Source organism: Drosophila mojavensis, unplaced genomic scaffold (genome assembly GCF_018153725.1).
Source record: "Drosophila mojavensis isolate 15081-1352.22 unplaced genomic scaffold, ASM1815372v1 contig_80, whole genome shotgun sequence".
Taxonomy (NCBI): domain Eukaryota; kingdom Metazoa; phylum Arthropoda; class Insecta; order Diptera; family Drosophilidae; genus Drosophila; species Drosophila mojavensis.
This window is the reverse complement of record NW_025318906.1, coordinates 15,516,519-15,537,270: the sequence shown is the minus strand read 5'-3', so window position 1 is coordinate 15,537,270 and position 20,752 is coordinate 15,516,519. Positions and strand designations below refer to the sequence as shown.

At 35.4% G+C, this 20,752-nt stretch overlaps 1 protein-coding gene across 1 annotated transcript in view; it reads right to left on the bottom strand.

Annotated features, from left to right (window-relative positions):
- The window catches only part of LOC6580083, an 86,366-nt gene that overhangs the window by 2,834 nt on the left and 62,780 nt on the right, over positions 1-20,752 (bottom strand). Inside the window, exons 4-7 of the mRNA XM_015164087.3 lie at positions 18,875-18,981; positions 16,319-16,492; positions 8,402-8,556; positions 8,057-8,336 (exon numbers count right to left, since the gene is read on the bottom strand). Coding sequence (XP_015019573.2) covers positions 8,057-8,336; positions 8,402-8,556; positions 16,319-16,492; positions 18,875-18,981 — 716 coding nt within the window. The remainder of the gene's footprint in view (positions 1-8,056; positions 8,337-8,401; positions 8,557-16,318; positions 16,493-18,874; positions 18,982-20,752) is intronic.

Here is a 20,752-nt window from a genome sequence, read left to right as displayed (position 1 = left end):
AACATTGATGTGAATTAATGAAAATTGGCCATCAATAAAAAATAATATTAAAACTAAAATATAATATTAAGAAAAACTAAAATATCAATTAAATTAAAAAATAAATAAAATAAAAAAAAAAATAAAAAAAAAAAAAATAAATAAAATAAAATAAATAAAAAATAAAATTAAAATTTTGGTTTAAATTAAAATTTTAAAAATATATAAATAAGAAGAATAAAATAAATTAATAAAAATAACAATAAAAATGTAAATAAAATAAAGAATAAATTAAATTCATAAAAAAAAAATTAAAATAGAAATAAAAATAAAAATAAAAATATAAATAAAAATAATATAAAAATTGAAATTAAAGTTAAAATTAAAATAAAAACAAAATTAAAAATATAAATAAAAATAAAAATTACAAAATTAAAAGTAGAAATAAAAATAAAAATTAAATTCAAATTTGAAATAAAAATAAAAATTAAATTCAAATTAATATGTCAGATTGTGCCTCATTTAATCTATGTGCTACTCAGTCAGCCCATATCTCCGTCACACTGCCTGCTCCATCAGTCCATCACTCATCATGAACAGTGCTATATAAATTAACTTATTTCAGATCTCGCATTTCATTCAAATCATCCTTTCGATCCTGTTTTCGCGCTCCCTCTTTCATTCTATATATTTATGACTAAAGCGCAAAACTTTTCCAATTATCTCTTGGCAGTCAGCCAATCTACCTAAAAACCAACCACACCAGCTAAACCAAAAATAGTTTACGTAACCAGCACCGACCACTGCCGCTAAGCAGATTTTCCACAATTACATTTGCGCTGTGCCCGAAAAAAAAAAACAGTAAGAGAAGAGAAAATAAAACACTATATGACATAATACAACATTTTATTAACCCACACAAAGTTGGCAAATGTCAAAAGCAAATGAAAAAAAATAGAAAAAAAAAAAAAACAGAACAGAACAGAACAGGACAGGACAGGACAAATCACCATCATCAGGAGCAGCGGGCATGCCACAATTTCATTTTCGTTTCGCAACGTTTTTTATTTGCCACATTACGACTTTTTATTCGTCCGCAGCTCAACTCAGCTCGGTTCGGCTCTGCTCTCCGTTACTTCTATTCATAATGGAGGCGAGTTACTATTTTTCCCCCCTGGCCAGCGCCACACACCTCTCACTCTCTCCCTCTCTCTGTCTATCATTCTCTCCCTCCTCTACGTGCCCATGCCGTTATTCACGTACGCGACTTCGAAAACTAAGCCTGACGTCCTGCGGCATGTCCTCATAATCCGTTAGCAGCCTAGTTCCAGTTCCAGTTATGCTGACTCAGTTGGGAGTTTATTCAGCAGAACTGCGAAAAAATAAAATGAAACACACGCACACACAACTGCCACGCCCACCTCTCGCCCCCCTAGCCGCATAAAATATGCAATGCGACAGCAGTCGGACGATCAGGTCGCAGCCCCAAACACAGAGCCCCCACACCCCTCCCCTCTGCTCCAGCCGCCTCGCGGGTCCGTTGTCAACTGTTTGGGGAGCAACTGCTTAGTTATGTGCATATGGCAGTCAATTGGTGTCGTGTCCTGTCGCGTGTCGAGTCCTGCTTAAGGCGTAGGCGTGCCCTTTTTTTATGACCTGTCTACTTTTTTTTTTTTTTTTTTTTTTTTTTGGTGGGGGCGGATTTTGATTTTGGTAGAGCTGATTTTAGTTTACATATTTTGTTTGTGGAAAATGCGAGGGGGAGGAGGGAGGGTGGTAGAAGAGAGAGAGAGAGAGAGAGAGAGAGAGAGAGAGAGAGTGGGGGCACAAACTAGTGGAATTCTGCTAAGGAGATTCACTTCAAGTTCTACAATTCACAGTTATTAAATAAAAATTTATCTTTTCAATACTTTAAAGAGCATTGTAGAGTTTCTTTAACTAAGGAAAATGCTAAAACATTTCAGACATAGACATAGAAATTGGCTTACGAATCTGAATCGAATATGCTCAATTGCCTAAATTTCAGTCCAAGGTCCTAGGTCTACTTTATATAAGACTTCACTTTAAACTAATATTATTTAACTGATATTATAAATATATAAAATGAAAGCAAATCTTTTTTAAGTTTTTTCATAACCTAAAGTAAGCTTATTTGAAGGTATATCTGTTAACTGACAATAAATATATATATATAAACACAAACTAGATTTCATTTTTTTAAAGTCTTACCGTTATTTTTAATGATCAAATATACAAATACTCTAATATTTATTATTAAAGAGCTATTGACATTTATCATAGAACTAGTAAAAATTATATAAAATGTCATCATCATATCATCTGGATCAAAGATATCATATATAATTAAGCTAACTAAATATTTAGAATATTTTAGAAAGAAAAATTTCCGATTTAGCTAATGCAAACTTCAACTTGAAAAGCATAAATATCAAGCATATATATATATGGGTACACTCTCACACACAAATATATATAGTTGTAGCTAAGGAAGCTTGAAGAAATTAACAGCGTAGTTAGCCGCTACGAAAAGGTAGCGCACCATGAAAAAAAATTCACAGAGAGTAAGAGAAAGAGAGAGAAAGAAAGAGTAGCAGATACTTAGAGCAGAGAGCCGAAAAAAAGGTGCAGGAATGACATGTTACTTAAATGAGCAAGTTTGTTGGAAACAATGTCGACAGTGTCTAGACATCAGGCAGCAGGAGTAGCAGCAGGAGGAGCAGGAGTAGCAGCAGCAGCAGCAACAGTTAAAGCAGCCAAGTTGAATCTTTCTCGTGTAAGTGAACCTCTCAAGGATTGGGAGCAACAACGACTACGGCAAAAGGGCCGTGTGGGCGTGCAATTGTTGTCATGGGCGTGGCAGCAACTTGAGTGAAGTTGGCAACGAGCAGTAGAAAAACAACGGCAGCAACAACAACAGCAACAGCAGCAAAAACAACAACAACAATCGGCATCCAGCAAAGACAGAAACTTATCGTTAAAGTACGAAAATTTGTGCAGAGCGCACGCAATTTTCTCCTTCTATGCCATTTCGTCTACTTTGAACTTTTGCTGCTGCAACTGCAATGCTGGCCATCAGCTAGCCGTACATCAGAGTTGGTATTTGGGGAAAAAGTAGATGCATACATACATACATATGTATACGTATAGATGCTTTAAGCGAGTAAGATGCAAATGTACCAAAGTGGAAATGAAGGTGTACCAAACTTAATTGCAAATGGAAGAATATTTCCTTTTATTATTATGATTATTTCTTTATTTTGTATTTTTATTATTATTATTTTTTAATTTATTATTTTGAAGTTTTCAAATTTGTTATTTGTTGTTGTAAATTTATGTGATTAACATGTAAGTATATATAATTTATCAAATAATTATGTATGTAATTGTTTGCAAAATTTATTATTGATAAGAAGTAACATAATATGATTTATTATGCTCAAATTATAGTCCATATTTCTATATATTCTAGAAACATACCTTTTAATTAATATAGGTGTAATTTCAAGTAACTTTTATTTTGTGATTTGATTTTATAAGTAAAGCAGATGGAAGTTAAATATTAATTTTTATTTAAAATGAATTAATGTTTGTATTGTACAGTTTATTAAAGCCGTTTTGTAGATTAAAATGTACCTATGTAAGTGATGTACCTAAACATATACAAAAATTTACTGAAATTAACTAAAAAACAAAGCTGTTTTGTAGACAGTAGCAGATTCTCCAGATTATAATGTACCTAAAATGATACTAACATTCACTGAAACGAACTAATAATGTACCAAAGTCGAAATAAATGTACCTAAATGGTGTTTAATATACCCAAAATAATGCTCAGATAATATCATTGAAAAGGTGTACTCTACTGCCTCAGAGGGTACCAAAGTCACATCCCAATGTGTCCAATAAATACAATTTTACTTTTTTTTCTAACCAATTTCAAGTGTACCGTATCAAAAGAGTCCCAACTGAATTCAAATGTCTCGAAATGATCCCAATTGTAGCCACAAAATGTACTCAATAAAAGGAGAGCACCGCACACATACAGATACACATCCCTGTCTCTCGCTCTCTCTCTTTCTCGTTCTCTCTCCTTCGCTCTCTCCTCACATCCGCTGCAGTTGGGTGTATTGCGTTTTGTGCACTGTAATCACGAAATCGTGTCGCCCACTTCTGAACTCTTAATGGCAATCGGTGTAAACGTGCGCTCAAGTTTTCCGGGCTTAGTAGTTGTGCTCGTTTTGTAGGTGGACATAAATATTTATCTTTTGGCAAAAACTTGTTTGATATTTTACTTCAGTTTTTCCCTCTCCACGTGTGTGTGTGTGTGTGTTTGTGTTTCTGCGTCTGATGTTGGCCATGCACACAGAGTTTTCTTTGCAGTTTTGTCAGCCAAAACTTGGCAATGTTTTGCAACATTCGGTGCATAAATTATAAGCTTGCAACATGGTCAAATGCACAGAAATCGTTGCAGTTACTCTGACAACTCTGACGGCGATGTTTGCAGCAATATATTATGCTACAGCAGATCAGAGCAAATTCCCATAACAGATTTACAGCGAGGAACGTTGCTTTCTTTTGATTTTTTATTATTACTAAACGTGCAGAGGTAATTGGAAGTATTAAGAGATGCCTTTGGATATGATTTTTTGTTTTTAAATGATAGTGCCAGAAGTTGTTATATGTTTTATAAATATTAAATACTAGCACATAAGTAGTTATAGATTTCTGCATTTAGTTGAGAAGAAGAAGAATTGCGAGCGAGAAAGAGAGAGTAAACTGCTTCCACAACTTGCAGTAAATGACAAATTTAAGTTGTGCATGAACAAGGGAATTCGTTAAGAGTGTGGAATTTACGGAGAGAGAGAGAGAGAGAGAGAGAGAGAGAGAAGAGAGAAGAGAGATTGTAGTATCTCCTAAGCAGTAGTAGTGGACGACTTATGACACGCTGTGTGTATGTGTGGCTCTGTGTCATTTTGGGTATGAGAATGAGTGAAGGAGAGTGAAGTAGTAATGGAAAGGTTTTGCCAAAGTTTGAGTGTGTGTGTATGATTTGCATGTTTATGGCATTATGTATACGATCGCAAGCGTCTAGGGCATGGGAATGAGTGAAATTAAGAGGGAGAGAGTGAGAGAGGTTACTACTGCGAACACTCATATTAAATGTGAGCGTGGCTGTCTGTGTGTGTATGGTTGGGCATGTGTATGGGTGTATATGTGCGTTAGATCATAGAAGACAGAGAGAGAGAGAGAGAGAGAGAGAGAGAGAGAGAGAGAGAGGTGTAGTACTTCTTAGTTGTTGCAGTGGAAAACTTATGACTAGCTGTGTATGTGTGGGCTTGTGTCCTCATATACGGGCGATCATCTTGGGTATGGGAATGAGTGACAAAGAGAGAGATAGATAAAGAGAGAGAGAGAGAGAGTGAGAGAGAGAGAGAGTACTACTGCGAACACTCATACTAACGTATGTGTATATGATTGTACATGCGTATGGGTGTGTATATGCGCTAGGGGATCAAGTGGAATGGAATGAGAGAGAGAGAGAGAGAGTGATTATGTGTGGGCTGCATCTTGAGAGAGTACTAGTTGTATGACATGTGTGTATATGTAGGTACATTACTGAGGATGCTGCCAGAGCAGAGTCAGTCTGAAAGTAGATCTTGTGTAGAGAGGTTGTGGGGCAGAGCTTGGCTGCTGCTGGGACTCGATATATAATAGTGCAAAGATAATAGCAGCTAGTTTCCCAATAAATATTTATACATAATTGTCTGCTAGACCTATACATTTGATGGACAGTTTCTATATCACACATAAGTCGCAATTCCATTTCACTAGTTAATCGAAATATATTTTGCAATTTAAGTTTCCAATTAAAAATAAATATGCTTCAACAACTTCTTCTTCAATTCACAGCTTAGTGCAGTGATAACTTTTAATTACTTAAAAATAACTGAGAACACAAATGCATATGCCCTATGCTCAGTGCCCCGTGCCCCTTGCCCCGTGCCAATTGAGCAACGTCCCGCTGTTTACTGCTCAACCCTTCGATGGCATTCAATTTACGAGAAAGCGGAGCGAGCCATCAGTGTCCTCGAAATGTCAGAGTTGCAAAACTTTGCCATCGTCTTGGCGACTGCCCGAGCCAGATCCTCTTCAGGCCGTGCGGCTGCTGCCAGGAGTCGAAATGAAGCCCGCAAAACCGCAGCACAATAAAATATTTCCCTATCCGGGCAGTGCAGAGGGCGCCAAGCAGATTCAGTTGAATGCAAACTCAGAATGCATGGACCAATGCGACACTTGCACAAAAGTTCCGAGCATTCAGGATCCAGACACAAACAACGGCCCGACGACGCCGACGACGCAGGGATAAAGAAAGTATGTGACTCTGGGCGTAACACAAAGTAAAAAAAAATACATATATATATATATTAAACTATATATACGTACATATATAAAGAACAACTTCAACTCGACACGTTAAATTAAAATGTCACATAAATCTTTGCGGCAAATTTCATTAAAATACGCTTACAGCATAGAGCGCAGCGCCAACATGAATTGCAGACTGTAGAGTGGAGAGGAGTCCGGCCCCTCCTTCATAAAACATTCGCATACGCCCACAAAGCCACAAAACTTTGCACTTTAAGTAAAATGTCGACGACGACGTTGGATTTTTGAATGGAAGCCACTCGGACAATGCCCCCATTGGAGTGCGGAGGGGGCATTTGCAATAAACTCAACTTTTGTCGGGTGAACTGAACAACAAGAGCTGGCGAAATTGATACGAGAGACGCCAGTTAACTAAATAAGAGCTTGTTGAAGTATTTCAGCTATGAATATTTTGAAAAATTATTAAATACTTCTCGAGGTTCGTGGGCAAAAGTATTAAGAAGAGGACACTCTGAAAAGGAGTTTAGCTGAAGAGGGGGTTCTTATCTTGAAAGGGTATATGAATTTTAGATAAATTATGACTAGTTAGATCTGTGTAAAATAAAAGATAAAAGTGAAGTTCATATTGATTGATCTAATAGTAAACGGAAATATGTAAACCATCATTTGCCATTAGAATGTTAATAAATATTAAAATAAAATATTAAAAACAAAAAAAAATAAAATAAATAAATAAATAAAATTAAATTAAATTAATAAATATATAAAAAAAAATGTTAACAAAGTAATTTTAATGCATATATATATGTATTGAACTTAGATTTTTTGTTATTAATTTTTATATTTGTTAAGTTACATATATATAATATAAAAAAAAAGGAAATTAAATAAATAAAAAAAAAAATAAATAAAAAATAAATTAACTAAAATTGTCATTTGAGCTATTTTTAATCATACTGATTTATCTTAATATTCTTTTGTAATATAAACTTCATTTATATTATTATTTTTATGACAGTGACTGAAGCGGGCTTCATTTGTTATTTATAAATATAAAAAAAGTACCTGTATGCTATTATTATACCCTATAAATGTATGTATATGTAAAATTTAAAGCAAAAAAAAAAAAAAAAAGTTTGTAAGCTGTTTAGCTTATTATATTTATGGTCTCTTCTAATTTACCCGTAAATTAAAAAAAAAAAAAAAAAAAAAAAACTATTACTTAACAGAGCCTCTATAAAAATATATACAATACGCCTGTTCAAATTTATGCAATAATTTATAATTATACTCAACATATAATAAAATATATATATACGTAATTTTGTATTTTATTTTTTGCAGCTTATTGTCATCGACTCAAGCAAAGGTATATGCTTGATTCATGTGAACAGATATTAATATGCTTAATATTTTAATATTTTTAAAGGTGGATTTCTTTGGATTTTTTAATATGAAGGCACAATTTTTAATAGAAATATAAATAAACCAAACCCATTTTAAAGTCACTTTAAAGGCCGCAGCTCACCTAGTATTATTATTATTATTACCTTAGTATTATCAGTAATATTATCGCGCTCAAATTGTACCTATTTATATGCTCTAACCCACCCCAGAATCAGAACTTATGCAACAGTTAACAATCAGGTATGCGTCGTATGATGCTCACCTGGGAAAGTAGAGTCGCACAATTTCGCCGGGATGGCCTTTGATGTGATAGCTGCAGGAGGTGTTGGGTGGATACCAGTGGGCGATGCTCAGGAATATGCCCTCGCTGGCGCTGCTGTCCTTCAGCGAATCGGAGCTGAGCAGCCAGTCGCAGACGCCGTGCTTGATGCCCGCCGTCTCCACATGGCCTGGCCAGTTGCCAACATTGAAATGAAAGCCCGTATTGAGCAGCGGCCCCGCCGGCGACGTAACAAACTCCACGTACATGTATTGTGAGGTGCCTGCGGTTGGGAATCGCAACTCTGGTTAGCTACGGAGCCATCGGCAGTGCCGGCATTGTGCTTACCAATAATGCTGAATGGAAACTTGCCCAGGCCGCAGAATTTGCCTATCAGCGGCGAGTGCTCATCGCGGCCATCATAAACGGCCAACCAATCGTAGGGGCAGTGCTCGTTGCCAGATCCAATCGGCCTTATAGGGCAGGTCATCACGTTCTCACATCTGCAACGAGAGCAACATTATTTCAATTCACCATTTGTCACTCGCAGCCATTCACAGCTCATTCAAACACTCGAGCATTCGAACACAGCGCACAGAATTATGCTTTGATTCATCAAACGGTTCGATTTCAGACGGCACGTTAATGAAACTCTGTTTTTAATCGCCGCACAAAGCACAAATTGCAATTAGTGCTGGCTTTATGCTGGCCGGAAGTGATCGACTGGGAGATACCTTGTAGCTCGAAGTGTTGTTAAACTTATTTTTAGTATTTTGTTCAATTTATTTTTAGTATTTTGTTAATTTAATTTTATTAAATTTATTATTATATTTTGTTTGCATTTTGTTAAATTTATATTTAATAATTTTAATTTATTCTAATCTTATTAATTCAAACCAAATTTTTCCATTTTCATAAATTTATTAATATTATAATTATGTTTAGCATTTTGTGAAATTTACTAAATTATATATATTAATTTATGTAGTAATTATTTTTATTTATTTATTTTTTTTCATTTGATTAACTTCATTAAACTACATTTATAAATATTAAATTTATTTTTGACATTTTGTTAAATTTATTAAATTATATTTCTTCATTTTTGTATTATTATTATTAATTTATAATTTGGTTAAATTTATTAAACTAAATTTATTAATACTAAATTCAGATTTAGCATTTTGTTAAATTTATTAAATTAAATTTATTCCTTAATTTTTTTTTTCAATTTGTATTTTAAATAATATTTAATTTTTTAATTTTGTTAAATTTATTATATTAAATGTATTATTCTTAAATTTATTATATTCAGTTTATTAATTTTTAAATTATATTAAGTTAATTTTATGTATTATTTAATTATATCTTTATTTATTTATGATAGATTATAATTAATATAAAATTAAAAATGACTTAAGTATTAAGCATTTATTAATTTGATTTTAATTGCAAATTTGGCAATTTTTCAAGCGCTAATACATATTATATATAAATATATTTATTTAATTATTAAAAATTACAATAAATATAAAATTAAACCGAACTTCAAAATTATGCCCTGGCAACTGTGGCTCATTAATATTTATTTTTGTCTGCTTAAATCGATGAAAATTTAATTTAGGGGTTTCGATTTCATATAGCTATAACCATGGACATGACTAGAAGGATGCAGCTCGTTGCCTAGATCAAGCACATCTTTAGGTTACGTTGTCAAGCACGGCTCCTGCTGCCTTCTGTGTTACTTAGTCAAGCATCGATATCGATTATATAATAAAAATCCATTTTAATTGGGTTCACAGTGTAAAGCAATAGAAACAGCTGAAAAGTTGCCCCACTGAGGTGAAGGTGAGGCCGGACAGGTAAGCCAGGTGGGAGCTGCTCCAAGGTACTAAATCTAATTAAATATACTCACACATTCATGTCTATTGTATATATCCAATAGAGATATACATATATGTATGTTCTTCTCACGTAAAGCCCCCCCTTTGGCTACGCCTATGGCGCTGACATTCATTTCTAAATCGTCAGTTTTTAAAGCTTTTTTTCCAACTTTAACTTGGGGCGCACGCTGCTCCCTGTTTACCTTCTCTGTTTTACCTATTTTGTTTTTCTTTTTGACTTGACTCCGAGTTTGGCCTAGACAAAGTGACCTTTGTGCAGCGATTCGCCCTGGCTAGGCCATTGATGAGGTCTGAAACCCGGATGCTCTTTTGCCAGCCATTTGTTAGCAATACAATTTGTGAGAAGGTGGAGAATTTCATGCCGATTCAAAAGGCAAACGAAATGCCTTTCACCTGACGCTCGTCCCTCTCCCTCTCCCTCTCCCACTCCCTATCTGTGTGTGTGTGTGTGTCTGTTTTTGTGAACTTTCTAATTGAAAGCTAACTTTGGCAATTACGTACTGGCCTTTAATCAAATGCGGGCCGACAATTGGCAGCCGTAGCGTAGAGGCGAGTCCGTCCGTGCGTCCGTCTGCCGTGTGATTTGAAAGTGCAACAAAAATGCCAATTTAATTGACATTTTATTGAGCCTTTGACTGTCGTTGGCAAACTTTGAAGAAGAAGCAGCGGCAGTAGAACTTTTTGCTGGCCGTAAAAAGTTTTTGGGTTCTATCTATTCCTACAGTGTCTGCCGGTCTGTCTATCTGTCTGTCTGTCTATCTGGCCTGTACGTTTCTATTAGCCGGACAGTTTTGTTTCTCGTTTCACTCAATTTAATCACTTTGTCAGCCAAAGTTGCGCCTTCGCCGCTTTCAGCTGTGTCTGGCGCAAACCTAATCTAACTTATTGATAATAAATGCGTAGGGCAAAAAGTTTATTACATATACGTTATACGTTATACGTTACGATATATATATAATTTTCTTTTGGCCCGACGAAAGTTTTGCCGGCCAACAGACATATCAAAAATAACTGACTGGTAATAATTTCGGCATATTAAAAAACTTTTTTCTCGATGACTTTTGCATTTATTTCGCCCCGAAAAAGGAAAAAAGTTTTACTAAAAGTTTGCCTCGTGTATGTGTGTATGTGTGTGTGTTTATTTGTAAGTTTGTGCTGGGCTTTTGTGGAGAAGAAACTGCTACGTTGGCAAAATGTTTTCGATGTTTGCAGCGCAGAAATTAGAAAAATTGTTTCGCAAAACTCGGCTGGCAAACGAGCCTCGGCATCGAAATAAACTGAACTGATTTATAAAGGAGCCAAAGGCAGAAGTTGCCCCAGCGCTGACTTGGCATAACCACATGCTTATACAAATACAGACGCACTCACACACACACACACACACACGCAGAGATGTGGTCAGGTCATTGCTATCGAACCTGCTTATCGTGTGTGGAACTTTGAGTGTTTTATGAACTGGATTTGATGGAGCTTTGTGTAATGGCTTAGATGGATTACGCTGATTGTTTGTAAACAGAATGGCCACACACACACGCACACACACAGACACACATATACGCACACACATAATTAAGCTATGCATCTATAGTCGCATTACAATAATATTTGATTGAACTCATTGCACAAATGGCCTAAGCCAATGTGTGCATAAACAAATTTGGAAATCATAAAGTGGATAAAGAGTGGATAAAAGCCTTGGCTGCCCTCAGTAGATGATTTTGCTTCCAGCTGCTCTTAAAGTGGGAAGTGGGAAGTCAGTGGAAATTTAAGAAAACTAACTTATGATTTCTTATAATATCGTAATAAATATAATAATTAATTATATTTTTTTGAGACAGGCAAATTACGCCGTAAAGGTTCAAAGCGATTATTTAAGAGATTTTATATTCAAATGGTATTGTTAAGAAAACTACATGAACAAAATAAATTTATTATCATCGTCAATTCGAAAAAATTGTGTTTTTCTTAAAAAAAAAAGTTATGATAATAATAATAAAAAATAATAATAATACTAATAATAATAATAAATAATTAAAAATGGGTTCGTCGATAATGGGCAACCTTGTAGGGTTGGCAGATGGGTCCCTCATATATAGACAGCTCTGTATACATAATGTTTTGCTGCAATATCATGAGAGGCTTTGCTTGATTGAGTTGCTTAAGTGTTATAAGAAAGCTGAAATATAAATAAGTATATATAAATACTTTTGATAAAACTCAGCCTAGCCACGATGAGTAAGACAAACCCTAAACAAATTTTTAAAAACATATGCTTGTCTATTGGATGTGTTAAACAACCTGCCTTCAGAATTTGCTACAGAACATTGAAGATCTTAGTGAAAGCCTAAAGTGAAGTGTGATTATTAAATCTCTGATTATTACTTTAGCTTATTTCAAGTACTTAAAATTTATTTAAGCAACTTTCTGCTGATTTTCAAAAATCTTTAAAAAAACCCTTTGAAAATAATGATAAATGTCAAAGACTTGCAAACTGAGCTCAGTCAGCAGAGTTCCTGGTAAGGTCCTATTGAATAGCCAGGACAACAAGCATGCTTTGGGTTTAGTTTAGGTTGACTAAATGTTTGAGGAATTTAGGACAGGCGGCGAGCCAATGCAAACAGTGACCCGAGTCAAACAACATTAATGGAATTTCGGCACTGAGAAGCCTTTCGATTAACTCGATGCGAGAGAGTCGGCGATTAGCTCGTTTTGTTTGAGTAATCCTTTTCGGTGTACCCCGCTCGGCCGGCCGGGTCTGTCTCAACTTGGACTTGCAAATTAATACGCACTTAAAGCGGATTCCCAACTAGTCCGACAGCACCCACAGCCACACCCATCAAGCAGGAGACCCAAAAGTTGCCAACTCACTCAGCTCTGGCGCTGTCAAAGTTGGCGCTCGTCGCTGGCGAGGACTTTACAGTCGCTCAAAAGGTAAATATTCAAATTGAATCTATAAAAATAAATTGAATGCTGCTTATCTAATTTCAGCTGGGCGGCGCCCGACTTGATGTGCACGTGCGACTCCTGCCAGCAGCAGCAACAGCAGAAGATGTAAGAGTGCGCGACTCTCTCTCAAATATGCTGACTCGGCTGGCATTTGCACTCGAAACAGCTTCGACTTGCTTAGTGCCACTTCTGCTGGCCATTTGCAAATGGCCCTGGCACATGGGTCTTCGCCATTCGCATATCGTTAACAGTGAAGCCCGATGATAATGCACAAATGCCTGGCGATGTTTAATGATTGGCCGTCGCCTCTGTGAAGGGCAAATGGAAATTGTGTTTTACTGCCAGCCCAGGTAAGCTAAAGGGCTGAAGGGTTGTGGGTCTGAAGGTCTGTGGGGGTTTGGCCACATCAAATATTTAAGCTCTGATTTAAGCTCCAGCACGCACAGCTGGCATTTCGGCATGTGTCCCCACTGAGCTGCTAATATTCCCAGACGATGCTCAGTTCCAGGGCATGCTTAAAGCTTAAAGTCAACTTTTTGCTTCAATGTTTCTTCAATCAAGTTTTCTTTATTAACTGCTTGACTTTTGAGCAGCTGAAATTAAAATACCTCCATCAATCCATAAGCCCAAACTTACGCCCTTCATCTCCAGTCGCAGCTTAAAATGAGCTGAGTACCTGCTCAACGGCATAAATTCATAATTATTCCCTGGGATACATCTCTGGGGGAGGCCTTGAAATTGCGCACGATTGCAAATGCGTTGAGGCCTGCGCGAATTAAGTGGACAACGTAGCTGCCATAATGACTCAATCGACACTCGACTCGAGTGCTGCAGGCGCCAGCCGCCAGCTGATGTATTGGCTTAAACAGTTGGCCAGCTGACGAGGGCCCCGACTGAGGTCAAGTGACGCATATGACTATTGACATTTGGCTGAAGACCGAGGCTCGGGGCGGAAAAAATGGTTTATGCCAGAGTGAAAAGAAAACATCAAATATACATATATACATATTAAATATTGATTATGTGGAGATAAAACAAATATAAAAGAGAAAGAAAAAATAAAATGGGTCTATTATGAGAAGAAAATATTTATTTAAAAATATAAATAAATAAATATAAATATAAATATAATTAAATATATTGTTTTTATGGCTGCCCTTTTATAATATTTTTATATTTTCTGCATATATATTTTTAATAAAATAAATATAATAAATAAAAAAGTTAATTATATGTATATTTTTATATTATTGATTAAATAATTCAAATTTAAAAAATATTATTTATTATTAATCAATAAAAATAATTTTTAAAAATATATCGAAAGCACACATAAAATAAAATTAAAAAAAAAAAATTAAAATTGTAACTTTGATGTGTAGAAGGATGCATATAAGGATGCTGTGAAACCATTAAAGACTTCGTAGAACCATAGAAAATTCATAGCTGTCTTAAAAATCAACCCCTTCCATTATATTCTACTTGATTTTATCCTCTTACTTTAGCTTTAAAATATTGAATATTTGCAAGTTTCTTGTTTATCGTAAATCAACTCGTAAAAAGTCAAAAGTTTTTTATGCCGCAAAGTAATGGAACTTTTAGGATAACACCAATTTCTACTTGCATTTGGGCTTTAAAAGAAAGATGAAAATGAAGAGAAAGGAAAATCAATTTGAAGTCCCAAACTTTAAAGACCTAGATAGAAAGACAGCATAAGAAAACTTTATTCATTTAACTCTTAAAGATTTAGTTAGATTGTATGTAAAAATATTTATAGTATAAAATAGAAATTAGTTTTTATAGCTACCAAAGCATTTCCTTATATTTTTCCCTACACTCTCCTTCCACATTGAATTTGGAATAGCTCTTGGTGTAGCAAAGCTCGCTAAGATCTCAGGTAAAAATCCCCATTTAGACAGCAAGCGTTGCCGTTGCTTTCGCATCAATAATAGAAAATCGTCAAATGGCTGTTTTAAGCTCCGCAGCGAATCCCAAAAAATCACTCAGAGTGTAATCCTTTAGCCAATTTGAATGCAGACAGACAAAGTGCAGGCGAGTGCTGAAAAGGCGAGCAGGAGCAGGCAGCAGGCGGCAGGAGGCGGGCAAAAGGTACTAATGGGTTGGGTATGGATCTAGGATTGGGGAATTCGGGTCTGTGACATGTCGCCAACGATTTCCACGGAATTGGTGCCAATTTTTGCCGAGCGCTCTGTCAAATTGTCATTGTCAGCATGCCAAATGCATTACTACAACAACAACAACAACAGCAGCAGCAGCAGCAGTAGAGGCTCCTACAACAACAAGTGCAAAGACAGAATACACGTAATGTTGACTGCTAGCCAATGGCAGAAAAAAAGATGGAGTCAAAGAAGGGAAAGACGGGCCTAAACAACTGTCTAATACTCGCTTAGGATTTGTCGAGAATTTAGTTATATAGTTATAGGAAAATTCAGCTTGAAAACGGACAACGATTTTGTTTTATATATATGACACTGTTCATATAATATTTTATACAAATTGATATACATTATTTACATTAAATTAAAACAGAAATATATTTAATTTTCGTTTTAAAGTTATATTTTATATATACTCAAAAATTATATTATATATTTTAAATAGGTATATAATACATAAAAATGTGTATTTTTTAAGTTTATTTTTATTTATTTAATTTTATTTAATATATTTTTATAAACTCAGATTTAAAATTTTGTATTAAATTTATATTTTATTTTAATACAGATAAATTTCTTAATTTTTTTTTTTTTTTTTTTTTGTGTTATTATATATTTGTTACTATTATTATATTTTTATAAATTTGTAAATATTATTTTTTAGTTTTATTTTTGTAATTTATTTTTATACAATAAATTTTTCTAAAAAAAAAAAATAAAATAAAATAAAAAGCTGGTATTAAATTTATGTACTTATATTTTATATAAATTTTTTTTTTTTTTAATTTATATAAAATCATATTTGAAATATATAATTTATATTATTTACTATTATTATTATTAGTTTTTATTTAAATATATGTACATATATATCATTTTTATAAATTTGTTAATATTTAGTTTTATTTCTATTTCATTTTATCTGCATCATAAGAAACAAAGTTTCGTGTCTCTTCTCAAAGCCAATATACTCCTTTTCAAAAATATACTGAGCCAGCATACAAAATGCCAAAAAAAAAAAAAGAATGTGAAAAATTTGGAATTGCAGTCGACGTTGTCTGTGCCAAAATGACAAATTACAGGGTGTTAACTTGGCGCTAATTTCTTTCGGCAATTTGCATTTGCATATATTGCACATAGCACACCCACACACACACACACACACACACACTCATACATCCATTTATATTGGGTTTCGTCTCTCTGTCTCTGTGACATATCTCAGCTGCTGCACTTACCTCTGGCCATCGACCGCGAACTGTTCGTTCTGCAGATATAATTTGATGTACGGCTGTCGCGTGTGCAATTTGTAACGGCAGTTGAGGGCGCGCGGATATAGGCCCGGATAGGCGGGCGACTGGACGTAGCAGGTCTGCAGTCGGCAATCGCGATACTCTCGCTCGCAGTACGAACTGTGAATTGGAGAAGAATTGTAATTAAATTCAATTAGTTGCTGTAGATATCTGAAGCAAGTTCTCTCTCCCTCTCTCTCTACCCCCCTTTCTCTCTCTCTCACACATTCCGTGTCGCCCCAAATAAATGTCGCCAAGTCTCAAATTTCTCGTCAGTTTCTCTCCTGGGCACAAATCCAACAAATTAATCGCTGGAATTGCCCGTCAGGCCGAATCGAGTCCAGCCACGCCCACTCCTAGCCCAGGCAGCGTGCAGTGAAACAACAAAAGCAGAAAATTGTGCTCAGTGATTTGGAAATTCTTGAGCTTTTGCCTGGGACTGCGAGAGAGAGACCTTGTAAAGTTGTTGTTGCTCTTGTTGTTGTTCGAATTACAAGAACAACTGTTCGAGAGTGTAAGAAGGAGCCGTGCGTATAATTTTCAATTTGTTCAAGCCAAACAAAGCGCATGCTAGCCAGGGTTGTCAATGTTGTCCGGATGGTCGGGGCGGTCGGGGTTGTCGGCGGGCGGACTGCATAAATATGATTACCATTTACCATTTTATTTGCACTCTAAATTTCGATTCAACTTTTTTCTTCTTTTACTCTTCTAGGAAATTTGCCTTTCATTTGGGTTTGCTTTTGACTTCCGTTGAATATTAATACCCTAGATTCAATAGGGTTTTGGGGTGGGGTATGCGATATGCATGATATACCTAGTTGATATGAAGAACTAAAATGATTGAGTATATAAATGGGAACTAAATCTTGTTCTTGATATTCTATATATATACGATATTATACGATATATTACTATATATACGATATAGAGCTAAAAATAAATTTGTTATATATATAGAAAAATAATTAACACTTGCTCTGCTTCACTTTTGTAGATCTCTTTAGATACTTCCCTAACTTTTGCTCCTCTTTAAGTACAGATTCTATATTAAGTATATATATGGTATATATGATATACAAAATTACTAAATCATTAAAAAATCAAATCTGCCATATATAAAGAAAATAAATTATGCTTTGCTCTGCTTCACTTTTCAAGATCTCTTTAGGTACTTCTCTAACTTTTGCTGCTTTTCAAATAAAGAGCTTATATTAAGTATAGTAGAGATACATATAATATACAAAATTACTATAAAGATCTTATCTTAATAAAATATCAATTCTGCCTTATATAAAGACAAAGAACTAAGTCTTACTCTGCTTCACTTTTGAAGCCCTCTTTCAGTACTTCCCCAACTTTTGCTCGCCTTTAAGTACAGGGTATCGCCTAGTCTCGCCCTCTCCACCTCGTTCATTCAGGTCTTGCTCTGCGGCTTTGTATTGGTTTGCTCTCGTTTCAGTGTCGATGTCAATGTGCGTGACCCCAAATTAGCATAAAAATCATATTGGCAATGTGGACGCTTGGGAATTTGCTTGCTTCGCATTGCCTTGGGTATGGCAAAAATCTGATGACTGCAGACAGACAAATTAAGGCAGCCCAAGAGAGCGGCCTTAAAGCGTTACTGATTCACTGTGATAGGGATTGCTAGCTGAAGACTAACTGGCAATAGAATCAGCTCTACTTTAAAGCTAAACACTCTAAAATTCTCTCTGCTTGACTTTTTATTCATTTCGCGGCAGCTCAGCTGGCTGTGAAAAGAGGCTATTAGATATCCAGAAGTAATGTTCCAAAACTTGCAACTTATTTTATTAAGATAAAAGTTGGAGAGAAAGCAAGCAGGAGCAGCAGGAGGAGCAGGAGCAGAGCAGCGGGCAAATCAAATGAAATTTAATGTCTGCAAAGTTTTTGGGTCTAACTAAATGCTCGTCTTTTTCTTATATTATTATTTTTTTTGTGTCTTTTCTTTCTCTGTCCCCATGTGTCTCTCTCTCTCTCTCTCTCTCGACATTTTGCGCGAGTTTATGTTGCCGCAGTGCCTCGTGGCAGTCAGCCCCTGCTCACGCTCCGGCTGGCAAATTGTAATTCAATTTTATGCGACCTTCTGTTACAGCATTGCCAGCCAGCATTGCGCCCCATCTACAGCTCCGGCTCCACGCCCACAGTCGTTGTTCGCATATGATTATGGAATGTTCGGCTTCAGTTCCAGTTCGAGCGAATTGTCGGCGACATTGTTGGGTCTGTTGTGGGCCGGCTCGAAAAACCACTCAAGTTGCGTGCAACATAATAAAATTAAATTAACGCATCGCTGGCTACAAAGTAGTAACTGTCAGTTGTCAGCCACGCCCCCTCACGGCCCCCTGGCACATAAAAATGGCACAAAGGCGCTAAACATTATCGATAAGCTCGCAGCACAGCGGGCAGTCCACTCAGCCGTTCGCCCTCTTCATCTCCCAACTCCCCCAGTCTTCACCCGCCCACCCCCCTCTCGTTACGTATACGTACCCTTGCACCACTTCGCCGCGTCGATTTGGATATAATTCCGGATGTTGGCCATAGCGTAAATAGACTTCGGTTTGTTGTTCCGCGCGTGAATCGAATGTGAAGTAGGTCTGCAAATAGAAAAGAGAGAGAGAGAGAGAGAGATTGAGTAAGTGTGTGGGAGAGAGCAAGTGAGAGTGAGTTGAAATTCATGTATTGTTAGCGCGCTGTTGTCTTTCGCTCTGGCTACGCAAATCACGTATACGCACTGTTGCCCCAGTCAAGCTGCTAAGCTGCATGCCATTAGTAGTCCGCCCCCCCCCCTCTCACCCTCTCACAGATGAATTTTCGTCGATTTTTGTCCCAACTACGGCCAATCTAACCCGAGCAGTCTCCAGCGGAACCGATTGTCCGGCCAGGTGACATGCGGACATGAAGGCGTTTCCACTGTTTGCTCACGCTGTGTTGTTGTTCCACTGTTGTTGCTCGTCTAACTGTGCCCGCCTCGCTCAAACAGTGGCTCAGTCGTTGCTCTAGAAGCCCCATTTAGTCGTGCACCTCATCAGCGCTAATGACCTGCACTGCAGCTGCCGTTCCTCCGCCCACCCAGTCAAACGGAGGTGCCTGACAGCAAATGCAGCGAATCTCACTTCAATTTTGGTCGAAATTGAGAAGCAAAGAGAAGGGCTTGTTTTAAGGCTTTGCAATGGAAGAGGAATCATTATCAAGCTAGATTGGAGTTAGTCACTTAACTAAGTTGAGCTAGTGAGCTCGAATCAAATGTTGGAAACGTTTATCTATATTTTGTTTTAATTTTTAAATTATTTTCATATTATTTTACACACAAATAAATATATTTTGACTATGAGATCGACTCAAGATTAAATGTTCTTTTTGTATTCAGTTGCAAACAAATGGTAGCACTTAAAAAAATCCAGGCTAAAATAACTAAAACTAATTTTATGCCTTGCTCAATAAAATCATAAACATAAATAAAATGCTTAATAAAAATAAACGTAAATTTACATAAAATAATAAAAGTTCTCAACTTTTGAAGTATATTTTCAAATGGAACACAAAATATCAACGAATAATATATATACAAAAGCAAAAATAAATTAAAATAATAGTGCATTTATTATTTTAATTTATTTTTGCTCTTGTATATTTATTATTATATATAAGTTTGTGAAAAGTTAATAAAAATTCTAGAAATACATGAAATTTAAAAAACTATATATATACATAAAATATGTAAAATATATAATAATATATATATAATATATATTAAAAAATGTAATTTGTGTAAGTTTAGAGTTTTTATTAATTTTAAAAAAATATATGTATATTTCATATTTTTCTTTTCCTTTTTATATATATTAATTCCTTTTACTTATTGTATTTTTTATATATTTTTTTATTTAATATTATTATATTATTGACCATAATATATATTTATTTCACATAGTTTTATTTTCTTTAGTTTAATGAATTTTATTAAAAATTAATATCTTTAAATTAATATCTTTCTCTTTAATATATTTATTTATTTCACTATTCATTTATCAGTATTTCCAATTACATAAACCAATTATCGATTACACCAATTTCAGTGATAATTAACGGTTTTATCAAAAATGGATTCAATGAATACAAACAGTATTATTATCAGATAAAATCACATAAAATGCTATGCCCATCTATAGATCCCCATGCAAAATTGTTATATAGATGATGCTGCGAATCCTGTTGGTCATGGTCCTCGCTGATTTCTAGGGGGGCTCTGCACACGATGCGTATGCGTAATGCACATGTCAATATTAAATGCGTTACCGGCGTCAATGACGTTAGCGCCACTTAACGATCTGAACAATGGCGTACAAGCAGTCTGGCAAACGGGCG